The 25007-nt window shown below is 39.7% G+C and overlaps 1 protein-coding gene across 1 annotated transcript in view; it reads left to right on the top strand.

Annotated features, from left to right (window-relative positions):
• The window catches only part of CIT (citron rho-interacting serine/threonine kinase), a 73031-nt gene extending 48024 nt beyond the window's left edge, over nt 1-25007 (top strand). The window contains exons 24-47 of the mRNA XM_082773720.1: nt 4024-4221; nt 4696-4889; nt 5365-5500; nt 6705-6809; nt 8180-8320; nt 8502-8609; nt 9301-9463; nt 9707-9871; nt 10954-11091; nt 11365-11545; nt 11752-11843; nt 12123-12227; nt 13092-13261; nt 14228-14308; nt 14518-14653; nt 16051-16190; nt 17051-17143; nt 19437-19545; nt 19670-19798; nt 20521-20601; nt 21218-21296; nt 21419-21598; nt 22200-22503; nt 22999-25007. Of these exons, the coding sequence (XP_082629846.1) occupies nt 4024-4221; nt 4696-4889; nt 5365-5500; nt 6705-6809; nt 8180-8320; nt 8502-8609; nt 9301-9463; nt 9707-9871; nt 10954-11091; nt 11365-11545; nt 11752-11843; nt 12123-12227; nt 13092-13261; nt 14228-14308; nt 14518-14653; nt 16051-16190; nt 17051-17143; nt 19437-19545; nt 19670-19798; nt 20521-20601; nt 21218-21296; nt 21419-21598; nt 22200-22503; nt 22999-23022 (3252 nt within the window). The 3' untranslated portion in view covers nt 23023-25007. The remainder of the gene's footprint in view (nt 1-4023; nt 4222-4695; nt 4890-5364; nt 5501-6704; nt 6810-8179; nt 8321-8501; nt 8610-9300; nt 9464-9706; nt 9872-10953; nt 11092-11364; nt 11546-11751; nt 11844-12122; nt 12228-13091; nt 13262-14227; nt 14309-14517; nt 14654-16050; nt 16191-17050; nt 17144-19436; nt 19546-19669; nt 19799-20520; nt 20602-21217; nt 21297-21418; nt 21599-22199; nt 22504-22998) is intronic.

The raw sequence follows: 25007 nt of genomic DNA, 5'->3' as shown, positions 1-25007 counted from the left end.
GAGGACTAGGATTGAGGAGTACAGGAGTGTATGTTTTAAGACTGAATTGTTGTGGGAAGGAAGGGAACCCAGACCATGCAGTGTCCTCCTGCTTTGCAGCTCCTAATGAGCGATGTCCCCCAAGCTAAGCTGTGTTGTATTTTTGGAGACTGAGATCTCTCACAGTGTAAGGTATGTTTCAAGTCGCAGAAGTTCTCTGATTATGGGAAGAGGACAAAAGCAAGGAGTTGATTATTAAATATCCATCATACAGGAAGACACACAAGCTTGTCTGCATACAAGTCTGCATCTGTGGCTGTGGTCATGAAGAGGCTCGGTAATTTTCAGCTAGAACAGCTTGGTATCTCAGGTCCAAATGCAAATAGGTTAAGACGAAGTGAAGCTGGTGCCTGCTCCACATTCTCCTCATGATAATTTAGGGGTGAGAGATGGCTTTTTCTTTTTTCTTCCTTCTGACAGCTAACTTTCTGGTAAAGCTCAGTGATGGTGGGGGGAGTGGAAATGGGTAGGGTAAAACTATGCATTAGTTTAGAAGTTCTGAATTAAGATTGTACTAAAGATTGAATTAAACCCCAGAGAACGTACTGCTGATGGCATTCTGAAGCAGTTAACCTTGGTGTGTCCTAACGTTTTCCTGCACATTTGTCAGTAGCATCTGAGAACTGAGACATCTTCCTGAAGGATCTGAATAAGGTTTTGGAGAAGGTTGCGAACTGTAGTTGGGAGTATTCTAGAACTGCTTCCTTTCTTTCTTTCCCTCATTATTTTGCCTGTGGTTTTGACACATGGAGCGTGTGGATTAAATTTTGTACATTGTGTCTGATATACAAACGTAATCTTCACAGTCCTGAACTGCTGACTGCTATACAATTTAATTTGTGATCTCTGGCTGGAGAAGTTTTTTGGGCCAGATATAATACCTCTGTGTAATCTCACAATATAGAAAACACTGCCTCTCTGATACCATGCAGTGGGGAGGGAATTGTGCTGAATATAATCACTTTGCTGAAGAGTTGTTATGCTTGGGATGCTCCATAATATTTAAGAATGAGATACCATCTTCTATACCAATATAAAGATAAATTGTGTGCTTAGAAAAGATAAATTGTGTGCTTAGATGTAGCATGTATTGAACAGTCTGTCAAGATTAGCGTGGTCCAGTTAGATTATAATCACAATCTTCTGTATTTGCTGTGATGAAGATGTTCATAGATTGAGGAGAAAATTTCAGTGGCTTTGTGAGAGGTGATACAGTGCCACAGATAAGGCTGCCTGTACTGCCTGGAAGTGCTTTTCGAAGTTTTCAAGTATTTAGTTGTTTTAAATTTGAAGACTTTTGTAATTTCAGAAGGTTATAACAGTGGATATAATAGTGTTTCCTTGTAGGCTTTCCTTTAATATACTTACAAATTTAAATCCAGCATAGCTCAGGTTTTTGTTTGTTTGTTTGTTTTGCCTGGGGATTTCCTTAACTAAAAAGAAAAATACCTAAAACTATTGACTCTCTTCGGTTACAGGATTCTGGTATAGTTTGTGTGTATGTATGCCTAAGATGATATCTACTATCACATGTGTTTTCCTGATCTGTTTTCTTCCTTCTTGGTTCATAGGACAGTCATTTACATCACACCTTGCCCCATTTTCCTGTGACACTATTACCTGTCACCATTTAGGCTTTACAGTATTTATAAATTCTGTAACCTTATCGGGTTATATATATCAATAGATAGGTTTTTTAAATTTAGTCAATAAATTTTCCCTTTCTACATGAAAAAAATGGATATTATACTGAGAAGAACCAATTATCTCTCTTTAAAATAAATAAATACAGTTTATCTATCTAGATTACGTTACATAGGTTATAATATATTTGGAATTTAAGACAAGCCATTTAGGAATTTTTGATAAATAAACAGTTAGGAAAATCTTCAAGAGAGATGATCACATTACTACTTCTGGAACCCTTCCTTCTTAATTGCTTAGTTCTTTGTCTGAAATTTTCCAGAAATATCCTACTAGATTAAATGTAACAGTGAAATACCGGGTGGTTTAATTTCAGTTATGTCTAGAGAAAGAAGTCAGAATCTTAGAACCTAGAATAAAGGTCAATGGGAGCTTAGCTTCCAGTCCTAAAGGGATAAAACTGACTTGAAATACAGCTAATTTTAAATATGAGTCAAGTAGTTTGAAGTATTAGATCTGCATGCCACCTTATTCATTTTGTTTCCATCCCATCTCTACTTTCTTCTATTTCAAAAATAGCTTAATATGCTTTATAGAAAGTACTTGCATTAGTTTATGCAATGAAAGTGGAAGAAACCTTAGCTGTATAACAGGTTCGGTAAAATTCCCAAGATACGTGGTGTAATTAAACATAAAATAGAAGAAAAAGAAACAGATTATCTGATCTGGCAGCTAGTAGAAATTACAATGTCATTTGTAAAAATGGTAGGTAAAACACTGGAAAAGCAAGCATTTTGTTTAAGTATATTTGCAAGCTTTTATCCCTACAGCAATACGACACTAAAACATCCTTATGATACAGTCTGGGTTCTTCAAAAACTTGATGCATGATACAGAATAAAATGCATATTTTGAACAGTAAGACTGCTCAAGGAACAACCACATGATCAGATTTTCATCAGCAATGTTGTATTTTAGATTATGAATCACTTTGATTTGACCCAACACATGGGAATCTCCCCTTCACCCAGCGGGGAGTAATGGCAGTTGGACTTTTTCTGCCAACAGTTTAAAAATCAAATGGCGTTAATTTAGATCTAGGAGAGGCATGGTAAAAGGCAGCCAATATATGTGTTACAGATTCTTCAAAACGAAGTGGTTGTCATCTTTCCAGATAGCTGAGAAGAGACGTATGTGCTATGCTCTACTGCTTTATATATTTAAGTGCTTGGCTTGTGTAGGAAATTGGAACATTTAAATTTGAATGTGTGGCCAACTGTGTTCTGGGATTTTAGTTTGTCCCATTTAATGAAGTATATTATTCACTTTTCTTTGACATCTAGGCAAAAATGCCTCTTGAACAGATTTAGTTGAATGTTAATTGTTTCTGAAATTCTATTTATTAAGCTGTTTTCAAGATTATTCTGAGGATCCTTTCCCTTCTGTTGTGATGACATTGCTTTTCAGTTAGGCAGAGGTACAGGTATTCATCCATCCAGTGTTTATGGCCTTTCATTCATAAAAATGAAAAGGGATTGTAAAAAGGGCCCGCTGTTGTTTGTATTTGTCTTTAAAATGAAGGGGAATGTGGTTTAAAGCATCATAGTTTAATGCTATTCTGATTTAACAAATGGATGGTTGCACTTCATTAAAGGCAAGGCTATTGTGCTTGTTGAGGTTTTGCTTTTCACTGATTTTCTATTAGTCTGTTGTGCTGCCATGTTTTTTTCTTTCTTCATATATCCTATGCTGATGTCGCTTGGATAAAATATTTCTTGCATTTTTCCACTTTTTCTGGCTATATATAGTGCTACTTATAGTAATCTAAACAACATTTCTAGGAAGATTCATCAGATTATACTGCCTTTATTGCACCTCTTACTCAGTTTTCTTAAATATCATGCTTCAAAAGTCTCTATGAGAAACGTTAGCCTCATTTCACTTAAGGGGAAATTGAGGCAAAAAAGATGAGTTGCTTTGGCAGAGGCACACTGAGTCAGCAGGAGATCTGAGAATACAACCAGAACTCCTGACTCCCAACACAATACTTTATTATTTGAGAGAGAACTGTCACGTTTAAATTGCATTGGAGCATATTTATACTGTAAACCCAATCAAAAATAATTCACAGCATTTTGCGTAAGAAACAAAGCTATTCCTAATCTAAGTACACTCCCATGCATAAAATCTGCCATTATAATATAGCCTGCGTGTAAATCTGCAAAAGAAAGCATCTTGTATTGTCTGCTTGCTGAGCAATAAATGGTTCTGCAAGAGGAGAACACTTTTTCTATAAAGCTGTACTCACTGACATATAATCCAATTTATTTTTATTTCTAGGTGATAACAGATTTGGAAGAGCAGCTGAACCAGCTCAGTGAAGACAATGCAGAACTGAACAATCAGAATTTCTTCTTGTCCAAACAACTTGATGAGGCCTCAGGGGCCAATGATGAGGTTGTCCAGTTGCGAAGTGAAGTTGACCATCTCCGTCGAGAGATCACGGAGAGAGAGATGCAGCTTACCAGTCAGAAACAAGTAAGCAATATAAATCTGGAATCACAGTCGAGCTAGATGATTATCTGAAATGCTAAAAATTCTTTTAAATCTGAAAGCCTGCAGGGAATGAATATGCCTCTAGGGGCGATTGGACCGATTATTGTTTAAGCCTTCCTTCCCCATGTACTTGAATGAATTGAAATTTTTTGTTATTTCCCTTTGTTTTTTTTATGCAATTTTATTTAGATGCTTAGCACTGTGAGGTTATTGTAACTTAGAATTATTTGTTTTAAGTTTGTGACCCTGGCAATTCCAAAATCTTCATAATGTGATAGAAATGACATTAAAGGCAATCACAAGTAAATGTATGGAAGCCTTGAAATAAATGGGTTGTGATTTACCAGCTAATGTTTGCTGCCAATTTGCATGTACTGTAAGTTAAATGGTAAGGCTGAAGCTTAAAGTGCATGCTTGATGTGGGATGTGAGAATTGATAGGAGGATTTATTTTTAGACTATGGAGGCCTTGAAGACAACATGTACAATGCTGGAAGAGCAAGTAATGGACTTGGAGGCCCTGAATGATGAACTCTTGGAGAAAGAGCGTCAGTGGGAAGCATGGAGAAACGTTCTAGGGGATGAGAAGTCTCAGTTTGAATGTCGTGTCAGAGAGTTGCAGAGGATGCTGGATACTGAGAAACAGAGCAGGTCTTTTCTCTCTCTATTGCACGTTTTTATTAACTTGTATGAGCTTCTACAAAGCATTTTTAGAATAGGATATGGGAGTTGGAACTAAATATAAATTCTTGTGAGGTAGTTCTAAAAATGGTATACTAGTTAATAGTCATTCACCAGTAATATTATTCCTTTTGTTTCTTTACAAGTGAGCAATTCAAGGGGAATGGTATTTATCATTGCAATTTATAAAAGTCTTGCTTTTCTTTTACTTCTACTTTGTTATATGGAAAATTAATCCTTGCTCCAAACTGTTACTGTGGGGTCTTCAGGCTGCTTTTCTAGCAGGGGCAGGAACAGGGTTATATAAGTGTCGCAACAAACAGGCTTTATAAAGCAACATCTTGAATTTGAGGCAAATCCCTGAAAGTTATTGATGCCACTGCATGCTAGGAAGAGGTCAAACCCAGAAAGGAGTTAGGTAACAGTGTTTTCCATTTTAATGCAGAGTGCGAGCAGATCAGCGTATTACTGAATCTCGCCAGGTGGTAGAACTAGCTGTCAAAGAACACAAGGCAGAGATTCTAGCCCTCCAGCAAGCACTAAAGGAACAAAAACTCAAAGCTGAGAGCCTTTCTGATAAGGTAAGTAACTTCCAGCCTGAGACTTTTATTATTAGCTGAGATATTTGTCTTTTATTGAGATGTTACTTCTAGAAATGTGGTCTTGAGCAGCTTTTTCAAGATGCTGGGGCAGATTAAAGATAGGAGGTCAATAGGATAGAATTCTGTCTTCAAGCCAAAGACTTGGGATTTCATTTTACAATAGATTAATTCAGTTGGAAAGGACCTACAAAGATCATTCAATCTGACTGCCTGACCACTTCAGGGCTAACCTAAAGTTAAAGCATATCACTGAGGGCATTATCCAAATGCCTCTTGCCCACTGGCAGGCATGGGACATCAACCACCTTGCTCGGAAGCCTGTTCCAGTGCACGATGACCCACATGGTAACGAATTTTTTTCTAACATGCAGTCTGAACCTCCCCTCGTACAGCTTTGTGCCACTCCTGCACATCCTGTCGTCGGTTTGCAGGGAGAAGAGCACCTCCCTCTCTTCTTCCTTTGCACAGGAAGTTGCAGACAGCAATGAGGTCGCTTCTTGGCCTACTTTTCTTCATTCTAGACAAACCAAGTGTCCTCAGGCTCTCCTCATAGGATATGCCTTCCAGCCCTTTTACTAACTTTGTTGCCCTCCTCTGGATGCAGTCAAGTATTTTTTTTATATTTATATATACATGTGTATATATATTATTATTTATATTTATAAATTAAAAATAATCATATATATATACATACACACACACACACTTTTATTGTGGAGCCCAAAACTTCACACAGTACCTCCAGGTGAGGCCGCACCAATGCTAAGTATAGTGGGATAATCATCTCTTTTGCCTGGCTGGCTGTGCTGTGTGTGATGCACCCCAAAATACAGTTTGTCCTCTCACACTGAGCCTCCTGCAACCAGCCCCCACCCCAGATCTCTTTCTGCAGCGCTGCTCTCCAGCCACTCATCTCCCAGTCTGTACTTGTGCCCATTTTGAGAAAAATTGAAGGTAAAAACAACCTGTGCCAGGAGCGTACAATGCATTCTGTCAATAACTTGATGTCCACATTTTTAATTTGAGCAGTAACATACCAAATTGTTGTCCCCCCACAGCCCATTATAGTAAGTAAACGGTAGTTGTACCATTTCTCTTTTGTGTATGTTTTGTGAAGTTGGATTTTAAGATTGTGAAGCATTGTTTATTAGCCTTGTCCTGATCATCTATCCCACCTGCCTAGCTCAATGACCTGGAGAAGAAGCATGCTATGTTGGAGATGAATGCACGCAGTTTACAACAGAAGCTTGAGACAGAAAGGGAGCTCAAGCAGAGGCTTCTGGAAGAGGTAACCTTGTAAATTCAAGTTATAACTAAAGAAGGCTCCATAGTGTGGGGAAGAAGGGAGAAAGTTGTGTGGATAGCAGTTATTACATATCTGTTCTTCTCATATACGACTGTGGAGAATTAATGAAGATAGGGGCTTTGTTTTTACTTAAGACTTTGCAAAATGGATGGCTGCAGCAGGGAGCGGTAAAGGTGAACTGCTGCACAAGGAAAGGTGAGCTGGGAGCCAAGAGCTGCCAGCAAGGTGGGCAGGGACAGGGACTTTGCAGCCCGTAGGCACAGTCCCACAGTACCTGCACAAGAAGACCAGATCAGGTCTGGTGACAGTAACTGGGTTAAGCTGGTTCCCTGATGGTCATCAGAGAAGCCTGTAGTGACAAGGTACATCCTAGGTCACCTCTGCAAGGCAGTGTCCATGCCCAGGCACAGCATTCATACACCATAGTTCTGATGCAGCAAGGGCAAAGACCATAGCTCAAAACGAGCTCTGGAGCCAATGTGCTGAGGGTGCATGGGGGTGGAGGCCACAGGTGAGGCTTTTCATGGCTCTTTTTTTCATAATTCAGCTGGGTTCACAGAGGTCTGATCCAAGGTTACACACCTGCACCGTATCAGAGAGATGTTGAATGCAGGCCAAAACCTAGGTAGTGGGGGAAGAGTTTGTAGAGGAAGATTTTGGAGGAAAGGTGGTTGCAGGCTACACAGGGCAGTTAGAGCCCGTTGATGTACCTGGGGCACAGACAAGTTACCATAGAGTTGATAATTCTGTTATGAATTGCAGTGAAAAATTTCTGGCTCTTAATAATATCTCAGCATTGATGGTTTTCATACCTGGGATGAGATTTTCTCATCAAGAAAACTACTTAGGAGTAGTTGTATCATGTGCTCTTTTCTGTTGTTGTTTGGAGACAAAGATGTAAACTTTTGGACTTAAATTTCCTCATCTCATGCGAATAGAGGCAGGAGTTTATCCTGGTTTATAGGAAAGATCGTTTTTACTAGGAACAGCTGAGATGGCTTTTGGTGATTGCATAAAGGACTTGAGAAACGGCATGCAAATTACTTCATGTGTGTGCAGTACAATTAATAATTACAAAATTTTAAAGTGCTTAAAAAGCAATTAGCTTGAACACATAGTTGAAAGAAATTCTGTTGCTATGAATTAATGTCAATACACTACATGGAAATAGTCATATTGCACTTTGAAGGGAAGGAAAATTGGAATATTGTAGCTTTTTAGCTTTTTTAAAAAAAAAAAGTGTCGGTTTGGTTTCAAGTTGTACAATATGCTTAATTTACTAGGAATGTTAATATGCAATAACTTTTTTTAAAAAAACAAACAAACACTGGCCTTTGTTTTCCTACTAACAGCAGGCAAAGCTGCAGCAGCAAATGGATCTGCAAAAGAATCACATCTTCCGCCTAACTCAAGGACTACAGGAGGCTCTAGATCGAGCAGATCTTCTGAAGACTGAAAGAAGTGATCTGGAATATCAGCTGGAAAACATTCAGGTGAGGGTGAGGAAACAGTGGGCAGGACTCTGTGCTTCCTATTTAATGTGGACTTTGGGCATGTGGCTTACTGTTTCTGTGTGACACTTCCTAATACACTATTTTTAACTTCATTCTATTGAGTTGTCTATTTGTTTCTACTGTTAGGATGAAATTGCTTACGTATTTGTTTATTTCACAGGTTCTCTATTCCCATGAAAAAGTGAAAATGGAGGGCACTATTTCTCAGCAAACCAAACTCATTGATTTCCTGCAGGCAAAGATGGACCAACCGGCAAAAAAGAAAAAGGTGGGTGAAAAAGGTTTGAGGCATGGAGTTAAATGATGGCTTTGTGATTAGTTATGTGCTGTGTATTCAAAATATTCTGTTTTATCTTTCTTTGTGCAACACAAATGTGTCCTCATCTAAGTATTCGAGTCACTGAGCACAAGCTTTACAAGGCAGAATGTCTTTCACATGGCCTTTCTGGTATTTTGTTATTCCCACAATACTTAGGTTACAATCCAGTAGCTACACATCAATGAGGCTGTAGAATACAGAGTTTTAATTTAATTTTATCATGCTTTTTTCTTTTTTATAACAGTATGTACGTGTGTATGAACATATTTTGTATCTAGAGTGGTTGTCTTGTAGCATAGGATTGATTAGTTAGGTGACATGGCTTGTCACATCTGTGTCATAAGCAGTTCTGTCATTTTGAATTTAAATTAATTTTAACCACATATTTTGAGATCCTCTGTCTAGATGCTTTCGGAAACTCAAGGTGTGAGTACTAACAGGTAATGTTTGTCCCTCTTTAAATTAATCCATATCGCAACACTTTTTCTCCAGTGCCAGTATGAGATAAAAATTCATCCGTACTTATATCAGAATTACCATTAGGCCCTCTGGCCGGACTGCCACTAGCTAGTTTCACTTTGCCTAGTTTAAGCCATCTCTTACTAGGAGTTAGGAGTTGTCTGTGTGTTTCTGTTGCTAGGGCCTGTTTAGTCGGCGGAAAGAGGACCCTTCTTTACCCACACAGGTTCCCCTGCAATACAATGAGCTGAAAGTGGCACTGGAGAAGGAGAAAGCTCGTTCTGCTGAGCTGGAGGAGGCTCTACAGAAAACACGCATTGAGCTCAGATCTGCTCGTGAAGAAGGTAGGAGTTAGCAGAAAAGGTGAATCTGGAGGAGACGCACATTTTTGGTCTGAAAACATGCCTTTAATTGTATGCCGCTAGAGCAGTAATGTGTTGTTTAAGTCTTACCTACTGCTGTGAAGATGCAGTAAGGCTACACGGTTTTCTGCTGGTTGTAACCATTGAATGGTTGCACAGAACCACTGCTGTGAACTAGTGCTTCATATTGGTTATGTTGATCAGTGATATTTATCTCATCTGTAGCTGCTCATCGGAAAATATCAGACCACCCTCATCCATCCACTCCAGCCACAGCCAGGCAGCAGATCATCATGTCTGCCATAGTCCGCTCACCAGAGCATCAGCCTACTCCAATCAGTCTGCTAGCTCCACCCTCCAGTCGCAGGAAGGAATCTTCCACACCAGAAGGTAGGTCCTTGGTGAACTTCTGGTTTTCAAACGAGTATGTTTTCTGTACTATTCTGTGCATTGATCAAAAGGATTTATGGCTGTTTCCTTAGCAATTAAGGTTTTTACTTATCTAAGCTGCATACAGATTTGTTCTGCTGAGCAGAAAGATTCAATCAAGATTTTTGGTAATAGGAGAAGACTTGGGTTAGGCATAAATGGAAGTTACCAGGTCAAAGATATTGACACCCTATTAGCTAGAAGAAGGGGATACCCTTCCATATTACTAAGGATGGAGGGGAGAGGGTCATCAGAAAAAGTAAAGGGATTAAGGGCTCTGCTCTTTTATTCTTAACTGGTATTCAGGAATGAGTGTCAAACCTAGAGACTCTGAGCTACAACCTCCAGTCTTTAGAAGAAAATGGAAAAGCCAAAAGCACAAGTAGGTCCCACCATCACAGATACTGGGGAGGCACAGGGTGCTGTAAGGATGGATAGCATCAGCATAGGAAGATGTCTTCCGTGGCAGATCATGGTCAGGAAATAGAATCATGTTATTCAGTAAAAGAGCATGCCTTGAAGGATTAACTTTGTTCCTTAACGATCAAAAATACAGAATAGATCCACTAACAGGGATTTTAGGTATGCTTTTAGATATGCTGGCACCGATGGTTTGTATGAAGGCTGTATGGAAAAGGCCTGCTGTATATTGACTACAAAAGTATAGGTGCTGAAGGGTTTGTTAGCTATAAGCAAAACTATGATTAGTCTAGCACATTGTAAGAATTGCAGTTAAGTGCAGACTTGAAATTCAGCTGGATTGATTGGCATAATCTTGCTACACCAAACAGTAGCAGTTTCAGCTCTATAGTCTGCTCTCAAGTGGCACATTCTGTGCACCTGTATAAGGTAGTTACTGAGGTGGAGATGTAGTTTAAGATTTGCAGATTGCAAAGAAAAATAGACAGGGTCTATTTTAATTGGGGCTTTGATAGGGATATTCAATCACTTTTTAATTCCTTTGACTTTAAAATGCCCAAACTTACTATAATTTTCATGCTTGTTACAGTTTGCATCCTGATCATAGATTTTGTCCCTTTTAGAGTACAGTCGGCGCCTGAAAGAGCGAATGCATCACAATATCCCACATCGTTTTAATGTGGGGCTAAATATGAGAGCAACGAAATGTGCAGTATGTCTGGATACTGTGCACTTTGGACGGCAAGCATCTAAATGTCTTGGTAAGAGCAGAGCGTGTGTGCAGAGTGTAACATGGCAGTAGAATGAAAAAGGATAAGCTGTCTAGAATAGAATTTCAGTGAAAGTTGAATAAATGACCAAGCATGAAAATTTTGAAACTTCTTGGTGCAAACATTCTACATTAGAAAACATCAGATGGTTTAGAGTAGAAGGAAATTCTTATAAAAGCTGGGGGTTGTGCATTAGAAGTTGAAGCAACTGTGCCGTGCTTTTTTTTGTCATTTTACATAAGTTTTTCTCCGTCCTTCTGTCAGAATGCCAGGTGATGTGTCACCCAAAATGCTCAACTTGCTTGCCAGCTACTTGTGGACTGCCAGCAGAATATGCCACACACTTTTCTGAAGCATTCTGCCGGGATAAAATGAATTCTCCCGGTCTGCAGCTGAAGGAGCCAAGCAGCAGTCTACGTCTTGAAGGGTGGATGAAAGTGCCAAGGTATAAACATGAATCTTGGTGCCATATCAGGTGCTGAAACATTTGGAAAAGCTTTATATATTATCCTGGCTCTTGTGAGGTGATAATTGGTACATGCCCATTACAGTTTCTTACTGTTACTGAAATCTCTTCCTACAATTTGCATGTTTGTTTTGTTCATAATCCAGATAGAAAATCCAATGTGGTTTTGTGCTTATTTTCTTCAGGAATAATAAACGTGGGCAGCAGGGCTGGGACAGGAAGTATATTGTCCTGGAAGGAACAAAAGTGCTCATTTATGATGCAGAAGCAAGAGAAGGTAACAGCATTTCTAGGAAGAACAATTTTTCTTGCAATATTCATATATTGTTTGGAGAGGCCTAAAGATTGTTTGCTGTGGCTATTCCTAATTAAGTTAATCCTTTGTAATAAAGCAACATAGTTGATTTTTTTTTTTAGATCCGTAATGGTTTTATTGGCTGGTATGTCACTACAATCCAGCTGGGAAATATCCAGGGTGTATGCGCTTCATTTTGCTATCACAGGTAGTTTCTCACTGATTTGCTCTTCTTAGTCCGTCTCCCCATTCTCTCTGCAGCTGGACAGAGGCCTCTGGAAGAATTTGAGCTCTGCCTTCCTGATGGTGATGTAACTGTTCATGGAGCTGTAGGAGCTACTGAACTTACCAATACAGCAAAGACAGGTGAGAATCTATGTACGTGAGGTCAAATGGATTTCATCTGGCTTGACATCAGTTGGCATTCTGTTTGGCTGAACAGATTTTTCTCTCTTTAACTTTCATTTTGTAACTGTGCAATTATGAGGTTACCTCTCTCTGAATTAGGTGAATAGGTCAGTCATCTAGATACACAGGCGGTTGCTTCTGTCATGGTACTTGAGCTGTGAATAAGATAACCATCAAGCCAAATGGAAGTAAATATTAGTATTTTGTAACATACTTAAAGGCATACTTGATTTATTTCAAATTTCTTTGCTCAGTGCTCGCTATAAACTGTGAAATTTTGTAATTCATGCCACCATTGTACTCTAACCAAAAAGTTATTAACTTAGAAACACTGTGGGGTGTATATACAATCTCATTATTAAAAAATGTTAATGTTTTGATTTGTATGTATTCAATAGAACTGATGAAAAGATTATGTATGTCTTGACTTCAACATTAAAGGATACAGACTGTTAAAAACAAAGGTTTCCACAAGCAATTTTTACAGATTTTTCTTGAACAGTACAGGGAAAACTTTAGTTGAGTGCCTGGTTTTGTACTTCTTTCCCATTAAGTTTCTTTTCTGAATAAAAGACAAGAAATGATTCTTATTTATTAGAGACAGCCTTGTACGTATGGTTTGCATACCTCTGTCTAATACTTAGCTTTAAGTGGCTAGCCTATGCAGGACCTGTAAAGGAGAAACCTATGTATAAATTGCCATGGTAACACATCCTGCTAAATACAACTTCTTTCCAATGACGCTGAAAGGTGTTGATATAAGTCCACTGACAATATTCTGAAAACTAATCTAAGTCTTATTCTATCTATACAACATCTCAGATGTGCCATATATCCTAAAATTGGAGTCTCATCCACACACCACTTGCTGGCCTGGTAGAACACTCTACCTGTTAGCACCCAGCTTCCCTGACAAACAGCGCTGGGTCACAGCACTGGAATCAATAGTGGCAGGTGGGAGAGTTTCCAGAGAAAAAGCTGAGGCTGATGCTGTGAGTATAAAAGTTTCTTTTAATAATAAAATATTCTGGGAGGGAGCAGAGTGTTTGAAAATTACTTTTTTTTTTTGGTATTTGACACACTGAGGTTTAACTGAAGGTAAGTTATTTCTGCCTTGAGATGGACGGTATGAGTAACAGGAACTAGTTCCTTGTGAGACTGAAGTTTTATATTACAATAGCTTTCATTAGACTTGGGGCATATAATAAGAGGACCCCAAAACGATCTCTAATTCCAGCAAACAGAAGGAAGAAACAACAATTAGGATGTGGTTTAAATCTAATGTACCACATGGAATGAGCAAACCTTGAAAGAAAAAAATAAAAACCAAAAAGCTCCTTCTTCCATTCTTAGGGAGATGGGTTTTCCTTTTGTTTCTTGAGGGGGGAACTGTGTGTTTGTTTTTTACTTTTAGTTTTATTTCTGATTAGAATAAGAGGTTAAATTGAGTTGTTTTGTATCTGGATAGCCTTTTTTAACATTGTTGTACTGATAACTCCTTATTTTCTGATAAAGGGAGAATTGATTCTATGGCATTATATGTTAAAATGATAGCTCTGGAAGTAGTGAACATCTGATGAGGGGGAAATCATCTCTCATGCTAACATTTCTTCCATCTCTGAGAAAATATATAAGCTCCCACTGACATTTGGGCTTTTTTTTTAATCCTTCTCAAAAAATGTCACTGCTCCATTACAGGAGGTGGAGGGAAATGGAAAGGATAGGGACAACAATGGGTTCTGTCTGAGTTCAGGTTAATTCTAATTGTATTTCCTCTAGATGAAAGTATACTAATTCTTTTGTAGGAGGAAACCCTGCAACTTTTAGTACAGATTTCCTTTTCTGAGAAAGCTAAACTTTTCTCCCATCTGAAATAACGATTTTACGTTGTTCAAATACTTGTAGAGAAAGAGATCAAGATGAACTCAACAAAAAAAAATTCTTTCTGTCATTTGCAGAAATTGCTTGGAAACTCCCTGCTAAAGCTAGAAGGTGAAGACCGTTTGGATATAAATTGCACAATGCCATTTAGTGACCAGGTAATGACAATGGTCAGTTGAACCTTACTGAATATTTTATTGTTCTTTCATGAAAATTGTAACTTAACATCTGTGTGTGCAATTGTATACTTTGTTATTGGTTTGTTTTTTTCCTCTTCACTGGTAAATGAAATTATTCAAGCTTGCTCTTGGAGCATTCCTTGTTTACCACATGTGCTATTTTTCTCTTTTTCTTGTTGTCACTGCAGGTAGTACTTGTGGGTGCAGAGGAAGGTCTCTATGCCCTGAATGTATTAAAGAATTCCTTAACGCACATCCCAGGAGTGGGTGCTGTCTTCCAAATTCACCTCATCAAGGATCTGGAGAAGCTACTCATGATAGCAGGTAGGGGGCTATCTGCTGCCATATATGCCTGCAGTAACTTTGTGGTAACTGTGTATTGGTAGGAGGAAACTCACTGCCCTTCCTTTAGATTAATTACAGATTTTTTATCTATGTATTTATTTAAATCAGCATATCATCAGGAATCAATTACTGTGCTTAATGCAGCATTGTCTGATGTAAATGAATATCTGATTGAAGGCTTAGTTAACCCTTCAAGTGACAGAAAGTGATTTCTCGATTTCCAAAGCTGAGGGAGTGAGGAACAGAGACAAAATGTTTCCAGCTTTGGTTTGTAAAGAGGTCAGTCTTCATTGGTTTTAGTTCCAAAAAGTGTCCCTGTTTTCTTTGTTATCTTAGCACTCATGGTGTCCGTGGATTTGAGCTGCAGTTACCTGTTTTGTTACATTTTCTCCTTTTATATGACTTTCATAGGCATGTGGGTGGAGCAGCTAGGTAATTCAGCTAGGCTGAAATCAGATGGAACTGGGTAGCCATTCTGAGCCCTTTGCAGTCCAGAAAGAAAATCAGCCTGTTCCTTCTTCCCCTGCTATACAGCAGGAGGAGACACTGCAGAGCAGCTGCAGTAAAGGAGGATCAGAACCTGCCTGGAGTGTTCGTCTCCTCACTGGGGCTCCACAGAAAGTGATGGAGGCTGGAGAAGGGTCTCTGACTCCGTCTTAGAGCAAACAGTGCAATGCATGCTTAAAAAGTGTCAATCTGGCTACTGAGCACACTCCTTCCTAATCTGTGCCTACCATTGTTTTAACACAGTTAACAAACTGAGGACCATCATATGATCTCTGTGGCCTAAGGCTGACAACAACTTTCAACCTTTCTTGCTCTAAATGCTAGTACATGTAACAAAATGGGGACTTGTGCTTGTTTAAGATTGCCTTATGAAAGGAACACTAGCATTCTCTCTTTTAGGAGAAGGCTGTGTTCCTGAGTCCCTAGGCTGCTTGTGAGAAATCAGGCTTGGTCTGTAATGCAGTTTGTTGGAGCACTTGGAAACACATTGCAACTTATGTTGGCACAGAAAGGTTAACGAACCTTTCGCTTTAAGAAGTTCTAAAGAATAAAAGAAAACTTCCTGGCTAATTTTGGATAGCGTCCTAATGAGGTCATTATTAATGATGTTCTACCAGACCTTAGCAACATTAATAATCTATGGTTGTTATCCCTGTGGATTTACTGCTGGTTGTGTGGTGGTTTGTTTTTTTTGTTAAGTTTTCTGTTTCACTTTTAATAAGAATTATATTAAATGAATTGTACATGGTACATTGTGGCTGTTACTGTGGTAACAGCCCGTAATGATAAGCTGCTGCTTAGGTAACAGAACAGACCTGTAGAGAACAGGGAGCTTTCCCTTGACAAAATGTAACTGCTTTTGTCTGCAGGAGAAGAAAGGGCTCTGTGTTTGGTGGATGTAAAAAAAGTGAAGCAATCGCTAGCCCAGTCTCACCTCCCAGCCCAGCCTGATATCTCACCAAATGTCTTTGAGGCTGTCAAAGGATGTCACCTTTTTGCTGCTGGCAAGGTAGGATAGAGTTCTCTCCTGTTCCCAGACCACCCTTTAGTCTGTACCGAGCTTAATATTAATCAAATCAGCATCTTTATTTCACTGGCAACAAATCCAGGGTCTGTATTCCTGTTTTAAAATATTTTCCTTGAAATAAAACAAATACAGGTGGAAAAGAGACTGAGCTGGAGCCAGTTTGGAGGATCTACTACAAATACAAATAAATTCAGTCAGGATGGCATGATGGTATATCCTAAACTTCTACATAATAATAAATCCAGCAAAGCACAGCATGCCTCCTCACAGTTGACTTCAATTTTAAGATTTATACTTAGAGAAATTCATCTGCTATTTGTTCTTGAATGTCATGTAACAGTTTCCAGGTTAGCAAATTTATTTATGTGCTTGTGTCAGTTGACAACGTTTGATATTTCTGCTAATTCCCAGTTTCATTATGGAACATCTAGCCACAGTATTAAAAAAAAAAAATCTCATTAACAATTAATTCTGCAGACTACTTTGATAACAAACTAAACATCATTCAGTTCAAAGAGATGTTTAAGATAACAGCTTGAGGGGGTAAAATTAAACCTAACCTGTGTCAGTTTTTATTCCTTTTAATGAAACATTTTTCTGTGGAAAAGCTTCTGATTTTTATTAACTTGTTTCAAGTATAAAAGAAATGATAGAAGCAGTTCAAATTCACATTCTCTTTTGAGTTTGAAGAGGCTTTTCAGTATTTCACCACTTAGCAATAACTACCTTACTACTCTGCAAACTTCTTTTTGTGTTGAGAGAGATTTGGATCTGTTCCATACACTCAGCATTAGAATTTACTCCATTACCACCCTAAACCTTGCCTGTAAACTTCCCTACAGGTGGAGAATGGTCTTTGTATCTGTGCAGCCATGCCCAATAAAGTGGTTGTTCTGCGATATAACGAGAGCTTGAACAAGTTCTGCATCAGAAAGGTAAGCTTAGTAATGCTCTTCAGTAGCTAAGGCAATTGACACCCTGCACTAAGACTTTGCTTTGCTCTGGAGTGAAACCTTAAACTTTTTGTGCATCCATAAGGACATTTGCTTTCCAGCTAAAATGATAGCAAACTGCAATGTGTACAGGCTACAAAGAAAGCAGGCAGCAAGTTCCTACACCAAGGGTTGGCATATTTGGAGAGATGCAGAACAGGGAATTGGGATTTTTTGAGATACTGGATACAGCTGTAATTGTACCCCTGTTTACCCAAGAAAGGCTTTCTTCTTAGTTATCCAGCAGTGTTTTTTCACCTTTATTGCCTTTGGAGAAATCCTCAACAAATGACCTCTCTTCTTTGCAATTAAAGAAGTGATGGGTATCTGAATTTGTTTACTGTTCCGAGGGAAATCAAAGTGCATTTGGTATTATCCCATCACAGGACAGGCAGCTGTTTGCTATACTTGCCCTGATATACGTGTCCTTTCTCCTGGCCAGCCAACAAGGCAGTAAGATCCAGACCTTATATACCTGTGTGCACACCTCCTGTGTGTGGAACCATGTCTGCCTGCACCACTGGTACTGCGTGGTACTGGCACCTGTATTGCTTCATTCTGCCAACTGTGGATATGAAAAGCAGATCCACTGCAACTCCTTCAGACTACCAGTTGCAGGCACGCATTCTTCGTGCTGGCCTCCTGGGAAGTTAATATACATTTGCTGGAGAAAATCTTGGCACAGACAATGAGGATACCAGCAAACTTGGAACATGTACAAGCTTTGTAGCAGATATTGAGTCCTGCTTACAATGGAGTACAAGCTGACAGGAAACTCTGAAGATGCACAGCCACCACTCTGCTGGTGCTGCCATTCAGCTTCTCCATGGTGCGGAGTGCCTTGACAAGGGCTTACAGGAAGAATGTGCAAAGGCGTGCTTTAGAAGGCAGGTTTTCCTTATCTTCACTGATCCAGACAACTTAATTTAGATCCTAACAAGATGGCAGAAAGCCCAGAATATACTCTTCTGTTCTGCCAACTAAATTTCTAGATAAACTAGGGTAAACAATAGACAGTAGAGATTAAAGAACTCTAGATCAAATGCATGACTCTGGAGAGAAGTATTTGAAGTGATCTTTACAGCTTAGGATGGAGGCAAATCAAAATGATTGCTATAAGGTTTCTGGATAAAATGCTGGGCTGGAACGTACAGATGTTAGAACATCCTAATTCATAAACATACCAATTCTGTGATCCAATGAAATCCCAATGAATGTGGCAGTAGCCACACGTTACTGTAGAATGGAGAACAGCAACTTTCATGAAGGGATTCTGTTTTCTGAGACCTTTCCATCAGGGACTGTTATGGATTAATTGAAGCAGCTTGGGGAGCAAATGTGGGTTATGCAAGGAGCCTTATCCTCAGAAGATCTTAGTCTGTGTTGTCAGTCTAGTCTGCAGAGCTTTCCTAGGTATTCAGTCATAATACAAATCTTGGTGGACAATGTACTGTGTTACTTTGTACAAGGAAGGAAGGCTGTGTATGTTTGTCATCGTTGTTAATGAGCCATTGAGCTAATTTCTTATCCATGTTCACAGCAGAGATGCATTACTGAGTTGATTCTTTCTGTTGGGCAAATCACAGTGGTGGGCATGACTACTGACAAAAGTTTTGTTCCTTTTAAGAGTCTGGGACTTGATTGGGTCAATCCTACTGCAGTTGTTTTAGGATCTTCTGTCTGCCTTTCTAGCAGCTGCTCTGAATGCTAGTGACTTCCAGGCTAGGAAGTGATTGTTTTAGCACAGCTATTGAGGAGCTGGGGCAAATTTAGCTGATATACTTCACAGTGATGTCTCTCTGATTCAACTCTTAACTGCTCAGTCCTGCTCATATGTCATCTCCAGACACACTGTTCAGATGTGCAGTTGTTGGTGTGGCTGTGGTCTACTATAAATAAGCAGCAAGCCACTCCCTGCTGCTACAGAAAACTGAGCTACACAGCAGAATGTCTTCCAGGATGGTGTATCTTTAAAAAAAGGAAGAGTTTCTCAGTAAGGTTAGCACCCAGAGTTGAGCTGACCTACAATTCTATATTCAAGCAAATGTCACTTGCAACAAAATAAAAACATGTCCTTCTAACGATTACTTTTCCATGTTTTTGAGAGATGGTTAATGACTTTGGGGTTGCTGACTCTCTGTTTTGTAATTGTGGCAATGTATAATCTTCCAGAATAATTAATAGCTGTAAAGAATTACAGGGAACTAATATTGGTCTATACTTTCCTCTTCTCCAGGAGATTGAAACCTCAGAGCCTTGCAGCTGCATACATTTGACCACTTACAGCATCATCATTGGAACCAACAAGTTCTATGAAATTGAGATGAAACAGTATACGCTGGAGGGTAGGAGGCATTTCCTAAGGAATGTACCAAATGGCTCCACAGATTCTTTTGGTGGAGATGGAAGTACTGCTTTGGGGGGGAGAAAAATGTGCTGATCAAGCTGGTTTTCCCATTCTCTTTGCAGAGTTTCTGGATAAAAATGATCATACTTTGGCCTCTGCTGTGTTTGCTGCATCCACCAACAGTTTCCCAGTCAGTATCATCCAGGTGAACCCAACGGGGCAGAGGGAGGAATATCTGCTGTGTTTCCATGGTAAGTGTGTTGTATGATTGTACTACACCTGCTCTTGGTTTGTGAACTGTCAGAAGGTACTGTTGGAATAGAAAGCTGAACAGTTTACTTCCCATGATTTAAACAGTAAGATGCACAGGATGTTGATGCTACAATAACCGTTCCTGATCCAGTCTGCTGAAGCACTTTTGATCAGCTTGATTCTGACTTAAAAGTTCTCTGTGCCCGTGGATCAGTTACCACAAATAGTCTTCTGTGCCCAGAAAAGAAGGGATTGTAGTCAGTGTTCAGTGCAGACAGGTGTTTGATCAGCCTGATAAAACACTAGGGGGTTTTCAAGCTTTGGAATTCTTGTCTGATTTCCATATATATAGAGACCTTTTAATTTTCTTGTGCTGATAAAAAGAGGGTGTGTTGTTTTTTCATATAGCTGCTTTTATTGGCTCTCTAGCATAGTGTCCTGGAAATGCACAGAAAATCTTCAAAAGCCCAGTAGCAGCAATTCTGAGCAAGTTACAGTAGGAATCTCATAGTGTTCCCAGCTGTAAAAACAGATGAAATAATGACCTTACCTTAATTGGTATAAAGAGACCTAAAAGTTAAGTACCTTATGGTACTGCAAGTTCTTCTAAATCTAGACAATGCAATGTCAAGGCACTGTAGGACATGCAAGACAGCGAGCACCTCACTGTGAGTCAATATCCAGGCACTTGCTTATGACATAACACGACTTTTCTTGGCAGAGTTCGGGGTCTTTGTGGATTCCTATGGAAGACGCAGTAGGACGGATGACCTGAAATGGAATCGCTTACCTTTAGCTTTTGGTAGGTGCAGAGGGACATTCACTTGGATTACAGACATTACTGAAAGAAGAAAACACTCCCATGGGAAAGGCATTCTACACTCTAAGCAGTTTTCTTCCTCCCTCTCCCAGTGCTCCCAGAAGCTATGGAAATTTTCACATGATTTAAGATTAGAATAAATCCTAATGGCAGACCACTTGAGGTGTAAACAATTAGGGAAAAATAAACCTAAATGATGTATTTCCTTAATGTTCCTAGTCTGACAGTGACTAAACTGGCTAGTGGATTTTTTAATGATGCTTGAAAGTTTCTGAAATAGTCAAGAATATATCATTCCAGTGCAGATCCTTCAGGCCTTTCGTTCTATGTAATGGATTTTGTGCAGTTAATAGCACAATTTAATGCCTAATTCATAATACTTCAGTTAGTAAAATTGGGATGCAGGTAGTTTCAGAGCAATTCTCTAAGCTTCTCTCTCTCTGTTTAGTAATATTGTCTGTCTTATTACAGGAAACCTAGTTTTCCTGTTTTTTCTCCAATGGGCTGCAGGGCTCTGTTTTGTTCACTGATGCTTTTTAGAAGTTTTTAATAGAGAATTTTACATTGTGTTTTACTCGTTTCTATGATGTTCTTTCAGCCTACAGGGAGCCCTATCTCTTTGTGACCCACTTCAATTCCCTTGAAGTGATAGAGATTCAGGCACGAGCGTCTCTAGGGTAAGTAGTTTTTTTTAATTATTTTGAACAGTATGTGCTGAAGAATACATGTATTTGTACTGCCCAGGAAAATGTGCAGGCAATTGTCATTGTAAAGACTTTTTCTCTGCAATTTTACACAGAACTCCTGCACGAGCCCACTTGGAGATACCAAATCCACGGTACCTAGGGCCTGCAATTTCATCTGGAGCTATCTACTTGGCCTCCTCCTACCAAGACAAATTAAGAGTGATTTGCTGTAAGGGCAATCTGGTGAAGGAGACCAACAATGAGCATCACAGAGGATCTTCTGCTACACGCAGGTATGAAAAAGTCAATGTGTTATGGTCCTTGTGTAAGCAAACTCACTCCAGAGAGCTTTTACCCCCAAATGTTTGGCCTCCTTCCATTCTTGGAGTTATTGTAATTCTGGAATGGAACAAGGTCTGGAGTCACTCGTCTTTTAGAATCCAGAGCACTAAGAAACATTAACTCTGTAGGAGCATGTGGGTAATCTCTTCTACAAACCCAAGTAAAAGATGTTTTGCGATCTTCAGCTGTTAATGTTGGTCCACTGTGACTTCAAAACTTGGTGACCTTAGATGATACTGATGTGACACTAAAAATTGACTTTAAGAATCTCTAAATCAAGACCCATTCCTCTTAAAAGAGCATGGATGTCTAGCAATTAGCAATTTATTAAGGCAGTAGCAATTTATTAAGGCACCCTACCAGTGTCGCTAATGTAAGGAATGCTCAGCCATCAAAACTTCTTTGCACTTTTCAGCTTGGCCTAAGGAGGTCTGATGATTTTTCACATAAACACTGCTGGCTGTTAGGATAAAGCTTTATTTTTGCTAAAAGAAAATTTAACGTGAGGTTTTTGTTGCTCAGCTGTTCGCGTCCATTATTTTTGAATGACAGTAGCCCTAACAAGAGAGGTCCGCCCACATACAACGAGCACATAACCAAGCGGGTTGCATCAAGCCCAGGACCACCGGAAGGTCCAAGCCACCCTCGAGAACCAAGCACACCACATCGGTACCGCGAGGGAAGGACAGAGCTGCGGAGGGACAAGTCACCTGGGCGACCACTGGAGAGGGAGAAATCTCCAGGCCGGCTTCTGAGCACCCGCAGAGAAAGGTCCCCTGGAAGACTGTTTGACGAGAGCAGCCGAGGACGAATGCCTGTGAGTGGTGCCAGAACTCCTCTTGCTCAAGTCAACAAGGTAAGTCAGGAGCTCGGAAACTTTTCTGTTCTTGTGAAAAGACATGGACTTCAGAAGGGCTGGTGACTGTAAAGCATAAGAGCAAATCAAATTTCACCCCACTTCATTTCTGTCAAAACATACACACAAGTTGTGCAACTCACTGGCACTGTGAACACCCTCCTGTGTGCTAGTTCTGTAATTGCAAAAGCAGCTTGACCCTGGGACAGGCTGAAGTCCTTCAGATGTGAAAGTGCAGGTGCATTTACTAACATCAGTTGAGTTACTGAGGACTTGAGGGGGAGGTTGTTTCTGGAGAAATGAATGTGGGAGCCTGCTGTGATCAGGGTGGTGCTGTTGCTTGCTGTTGTCAGTGGTTTAAGAATGATGCCACCTAGAAGCAAGTAGGCATGCAGCACTTGCTGAGCAGTAGTTAGATGATGTACTGCTTCTGGCACCTGTGCGTATACGAGGAAAATATGTGCAACGTTAACTGTCATTTTATTTCCCTGCCAGGTCTGGGACCAGTCTTCAGTGTAAGTCTCAGCTAGACAAAGTTATTCATCTTGACCTGCAGGAAAAAAAAAAAACAAAAGAAAAAAGGAAATATACTGAGTATATGCACTCCATGTCTGCTGCCCAGTTACCAAACAGCATTTCTGGGCCAAAGCTAGCTCCGCATCAGGAGATGTGACGCTTCTGAAGATTGTTCGCATCTCAGTTAATTTCTCTGCACCTTCCTGCACTCCTGTTTTTGCACTTTGTACTACTGTTACTCTTTCAAGCAGTTCATGAACTTTTTGTATTCACTTTAGTCCCTAGTGCTTCATCAAGGAAATTAAATGGGACTAGAGTCCCACCCCAGATCTTCAATGTGGTTAGCACCCCTTACCAGATAATTGATCATAGTTCTGAGATGTGCTGGGAATTCCTGGTGGCCTGGAAACAGAAGGGCCAAGGTCGTTCAGTAGGTGTGATTGGATATTCTTTACAGAACACAAAAAAATTACTTCTGTAGTCTGTTCACCTGCCACTTCTGAGAGTTATTTTGTTCTCACTAAACTTGCTCTAGAGCAGCTCTGGGGAGGGAAGAACCCCGCTTTAAGTGATCCCACGTGCCCTACCCCAAGACAAAGTGCATTATCTATAAGCTACTGGGGTGTTAAGACTTTATCCAGGTCTTCTGCATGACAGTTCACTGCATGCTGCTGCACCATCACTGGCTGCTCTCTCCTTTTAGGTTGCTTTGCTGAGTAGTGTATTGTACCTCACTTGTAAATTAACTGAAACCTCTAGATTACGCTGCAAAATAATCGTTAATTACTCTGGAAATTTGGCAATGAAGAGTTAACAAGCCTTATTCTATGACAAGAATTACAGTCACAGTTGTGTTCTCCTCTCAGCATTAAACGTGGTCCTTTCAGAAATTACACCACAGCCCCGTCTCAAAGCCCACGAGGAGCCCACGTTCCCCAGGGAGAGGAGCAGCCCAGAGCTGGCTCGTCCCTGTGAGCTGTAACTTGCCGTACAATAAGCACCAAATGTCACGGCACAAGAGGATACTCACAATGAACAGCTTTAGCGGTTACTGAACACACCTTCGCCTTCGCTTCTGCGTATCTAACCTCGAGCCATTTATTGCTTTCTATTCTCTTTTGCTGTGAACATGAAGCAGAGAGCAAAAGATTTTCAAAGCAGATTTTTGACCATTCAGTCTGCAATAGCAACATTCGAAGTGAACAACCATGTTCTTTACAACTGGAAAGAGCAAAACTGCATCCAATCTTCCCTTGGCCACCCTCTTAAACTTCTGCTAGTCCCTTGCAAGCCCGTGCTAACCTGTTCTAAAAATCCCTAAGAAGTCAAATGCCTTGTCAGTGTCCTTTGGCAGGTTTCATGAATATTGTATTCTGTTCTCTTGTCTGTTGGGTTGTTTTAGGTCAGATGATATGGCAGGAAACTTGCTGAAAGTTTTGTCTTCTGGTCTGAATATTTTGAAAGGTCACTGAGATCAGTCTTTAAATCTTTGCATCTCATGGAAGATCTTCAAGACCTCAGAAACGGGCTTGTTGAGTCCTGAAAGTGTATATCTTGTGTCTTGTTTGTGAAATGCTTCCTGCTATAGAAATAGCTCAAAGGACTGTACATATTTACAAGAAACTTTATATTCGTAACAAAAGGGAATTGAATTGGTTTCTACTTTTTTATTGTAAACTGTGTGTTTTTCAACACTAGCTTTTTTGTTTTAATGGTGGTTGTGGACAGCCATCTTCAGACACTGGAGGGGCCTCAGCTCAATCCTCCTAGCTCCCATGAAGAAATATTGTAACATTAAATTGCAACTGAAGCTTGTTAGCATAAATGAGGTTTTAGGTATCTAAAAGTACAGGAATTTTCTTCATTACCTTTTTATTATTGATAAGGGAGGGAACTAGAGGGACAGTTCAAAGCTCCATCTGGAAAGTATTGAACTTTGTTGTTGAACAATAACCAAATAAAACAAATAACTATCTTGACTGGCATGG

Source organism: Aythya marila, assembly GCF_965140915.1.
Source record: "Aythya marila genome assembly, chromosome: 17".
Taxonomy (NCBI): Eukaryota; Metazoa; Chordata; class Aves; order Anseriformes; family Anatidae; genus Aythya; species Aythya marila.
Note: the sequence above shows the minus strand (reverse complement) of the source record. Positions and strands in the feature narration are given on the sequence as shown.